The sequence below is a fragment of the Arabidopsis thaliana genome (assembly GCF_000001735.4).
Source record: "Arabidopsis thaliana chromosome 1 sequence".
In the NCBI taxonomy this organism is placed as follows: Eukaryota; Viridiplantae; Streptophyta; class Magnoliopsida; order Brassicales; family Brassicaceae; genus Arabidopsis; species Arabidopsis thaliana.
The window spans coordinates 25,724,478-25,727,940 of NC_003070.9; the positions used below are offsets into that span (position 1 = coordinate 25,724,478).

The 3,463-nt window shown below is 36.0% G+C and overlaps 1 protein-coding gene across 2 annotated transcripts, besides 2 other annotated features; it reads right to left on the bottom strand.

Annotated features, from left to right (window-relative positions):
- Positions 1 to 977: 977 nt before the first annotated feature.
- On the bottom strand, positions 978 to 3,224 carry CRF10 (Integrase-type DNA-binding superfamily protein). Of its 2 annotated transcripts, NM_105526.3 has the most exons (3): positions 3,150 to 3,224; positions 2,571 to 2,824; positions 978 to 2,478 (listed from the first exon to the last, which is right to left on the bottom strand). In NM_105526.3, the coding sequence occupies exon 3, from the start codon at positions 2,305 to 2,307 to the stop codon at positions 1,333 to 1,335; it is 975 nt and encodes a 324-aa protein (NP_177022.1). In that variant the 5' UTR covers positions 2,308 to 2,478; positions 2,571 to 2,824; positions 3,150 to 3,224; the 3' UTR covers positions 978 to 1,332. The 2 variants fall into 2 exon arrangements, with proteins under 2 accessions (NP_177022.1, NP_974106.1); NM_202377.1 differs by lacking the exon at positions 3,150 to 3,224 and having other exon boundaries at positions 2,571 to 2,909.
- Positions 2,403 to 2,478: a sequence feature (AT1G68550.uORF1-1).
- Positions 2,571 to 2,758: a sequence feature (AT1G68550.uORF1-2).
- Positions 3,225 to 3,463: the final 239 nt, after the last annotated feature.

Below are 3,463 nucleotides of genomic sequence, written 5' to 3' on the forward strand. Positions count from 1 at the left end.
TCGTAGTTATCAACACAGCTGCAACATATTCATTCAATTGTTGAACAATGGACAATTAAAATCAAGCATTAGATAATGAAAATGGCTTTAAAATCACACCAACCAAGGAACATGTAATTGAGAATGGCCCTCATGTAACTTGTTTGTTTTCTTTGTCAACTTGTGAAACCAGGCTTTAAAGCTAATGGGCTGAAAACACCTCTTTCTTTTAGCCCAAAAAATCCAATACATAGAAGATACTCAAGATAGAATCACTTGGATTCATTATGGTGTGAATATGAACATTCTTATAATATAGTCTTTTTAGAGCTTATCACAAGATCCTCTAACTTTCATGTGCATGTCCACCTCTCGTTCTTAATAGTAAAGTATCACGTGCTTGAGACATGCTTACCCGTACGTACTGAAAAAAAAAGATGCTACAAAAACATGTGCAACCACAAAGTAGTGGGAGAGTGTTACTATATAGTACTATACACTAATACACTCCTTTGACTTTTCCTCAATTCTCAATCACCAAGACACCAACCTTTCTTTATTATATAACATTCAATTAAATACCAAAATGCGATACAGCTGTTACATATATTTGGACTTAACAATAAGTGTAAACCTGACAAAACCAAACCCCTGACTTGTTGCCACTTCCGTGCAATCTCTTCTTTAATTCCCACTCTCTTTCACTACTATTCAACCTTTCTCAAAACACACAATAACGTAATTAAAAAACGCTTAATGAAAACCATTAAAAACGTATAACCATAAATACAACTATAATGGTGTTTTGTGATGGCGCGGCGAATCAGCAGAGAAACAGTGACCCATACTAAATTCATGCATTTGTCATTTTCCATTAGATTCTTAGAATCGCAACACGTCAGAATCTAACGCCCAACTGGTAGGGCTTAATAATTTTGAAGCAGACAACAAATTAAGTCGATAAGAACAATGAAAAGGAATTCACATCAAAATTATATAAACTAAAAAGCTTCTTCCATTAATATTTTGTTTTTCACATTAACGAAAGATGAAAGTGGAGAATGATGTAATAAAACTGACAGTGGAATTCTCATCAAAACTCTTTCACTTTGGACGGCTCTTAAAAGCACAATGAAAAACCCAAAGTAAAAGAGAAGAGAAACCAGAATCAGCAAAACATCAATCAAACATAAACTAAAACTTCATTAAAACTCGATTCCTAATTGCAAAACCCGGCTTTATGTCTTAAGATCTTACTACAATCCGGAACACACACTTTTGTATGTCTTAAATTACTAAAGCATAAACGAAAAAACAAAACACTCTTCTCACTTAACATTACTAAGCAAGATCCTATGAAGCTGCAAAACTTTTTAATGGGCAAGAGATGTTGATAGGAGCAAGTTGATCAAGGAAACCGAAACTAGAGTCAGCTAGCTGAAGATCTTCAACATCCGCAAAGTCGAAATCTGGTAACGCACTTGGACCGTTATCTTCGAATCCTTGAATGTCATCAAGCAAGCCGAAATCATCAAACTGATCATCCGCGAGGAAACAATCGAAGTCTAGGTCTTGTTGCTCCTCTGCCAAGAAACCAAAATCAGGGATCTGTAGATTAGTAAAGTCGAAATCGAACAACGTTTCCTTGTTTCCACCAGCAGGAACATTTGGAGTTGGAGCAGTTGGAGCAACGGTCGAGACGTCATCAGGGTTGTTGACACAAGTGAGAGCTGATGCAGAAGTGTCATCTTGCTCAACAGGAACAACAGGTGAAGAACGAGAGCATTGGCTAGTCTCAGATGAAGAAACATCACGTTTAGTAGTGGACACATTTCCAGCAACAATAGCATCAAACTCAAGCTTCTTAGCATCATAAGCTTTAGCAGCTTCTTCAAGAGTATCAAAAGTACCCAACCAAGTCCTAGTTTTCTTAATAGGATCTCTAATCTCAGCAGCCCATTTCCCCCATTTCCTTTGCCTAACACCAACAGGCTTCTTCCTAGGAACAGCAGGAGAAGCTGACACAGCTATCTTGCCATCAGTTTTAGTACTGTCCTGAGAAGAACTCTCAGAAGGCTGTTCAGAAACTTCCATAGAAGGAAAGTTAATCTCACGAACGATACGTTTCATTTTCCTTGGCTTAGGAACCTTAAGCTCTTCCTCATCACTAGAGGAATCATCAGTAGCATAAGGATCATTCACAATAATACGGACTTTCCTCAAAGGTTGGGTTTCTTGAGGAAGGGACGATAGAGTGTTTCTCTTAGCTCTCTTCTTAATCTCGCTACTAACACCACTCAAAGACTGTTCCTTTCTAATCGCAACCATTGTTAAACCCACTCCTCAAAAATACCCAGAAAACAGAAAGAACAAAAAATCACTCTAAAAGGTCAAAACTTTTTTGGTATCAAAACTCAAAACTCTCAGCGAACTATGAAAAAAGAAAACTTTTGCTGCTTTATGTGAAAACCCCCAAAGACTTCAACACTAGAACAAGTCCTGTGACAAAAATCAAACAACAAACTCTCAGATCGGAGAAGGTACATAAATGTAAAGAGAGAAGAGAGAAAGATGAAGGATAAAGATAATACCTTTTGGGTCTTAAGCGCATGGAAAGAGAAGGAGTCTCCAGAACAAGCCTCTGCTTATTACAGCAGAAGTGAAGAGCGTTGAGAAGACAAGATTTCAAAGACGACGATGATGGGGAAGATGATGATGAAATCGGAGAAGAGATATGAATCAAAGACAAAATCACAGTCGATTCAAACCCAGCCGACATAAATCAAACCCTTTTTTCTTGTTGATTATCAGATCGAAACCCAAAAAACCGAACCTTTCACTGTTCCTGTTCTTGGAAAAGACAAAACAATAAGTGAGAAACGAAACCAAATAAAACCCAAACAGCTAAAACCCAGAACCCTTAAGAGACAGAGAAGAAGATAGATAGATGGGTAAGAAATCTGGGGATGAGATTATTTTTGCTATGAGTATATAAAAAAAAACGAAGGATCCGTGACAATTTTCACAGAGAAAAAACAGTAAACAAGTGTTGAAATAAATTATATTTATGAAAAAGAAAAGCTTTGGTTTTTACAAAATAAGACGCAAATCTCTAGAAGAGAACATAAACAATAAACAAATCACAAGATGAAGAAGAAGAAGAAAATGACCTTGTTGCTGTTGTTTCTTCTGATTTTTTTCTCTCTCTCTTTTCCTTTCACACTTTTTTTTTTCTTCTTGTGAATGAAATAATAAAGCTTTCACGCTCTTTATATTCTGATTTTAACAAGTACTGATTTATTTCCCTTTGTTCAATGACGGTCAAAAGTAACCATTCAAAGAAAAAAAAGACCGACTAAGAAGGGAAATAAAATATACAGAATATAATCATGAACTTTGTAACAGCCAATTAGAAACTGTAAATGGTGAAAATTAGGAATAAAATATAACCAATTTAGGAAGTCATTCCTAATTTATAGCAAAA

Excerpts from the sequence above, each read along its gene's own strand:
- CRF10 (NM_105526.3), bottom strand. The coding sequence starts at position 2,307 with ATGGTTGCGATTAGAAAGGAACAGTCTTTGAGTGGTGTTAGTAGCGAG.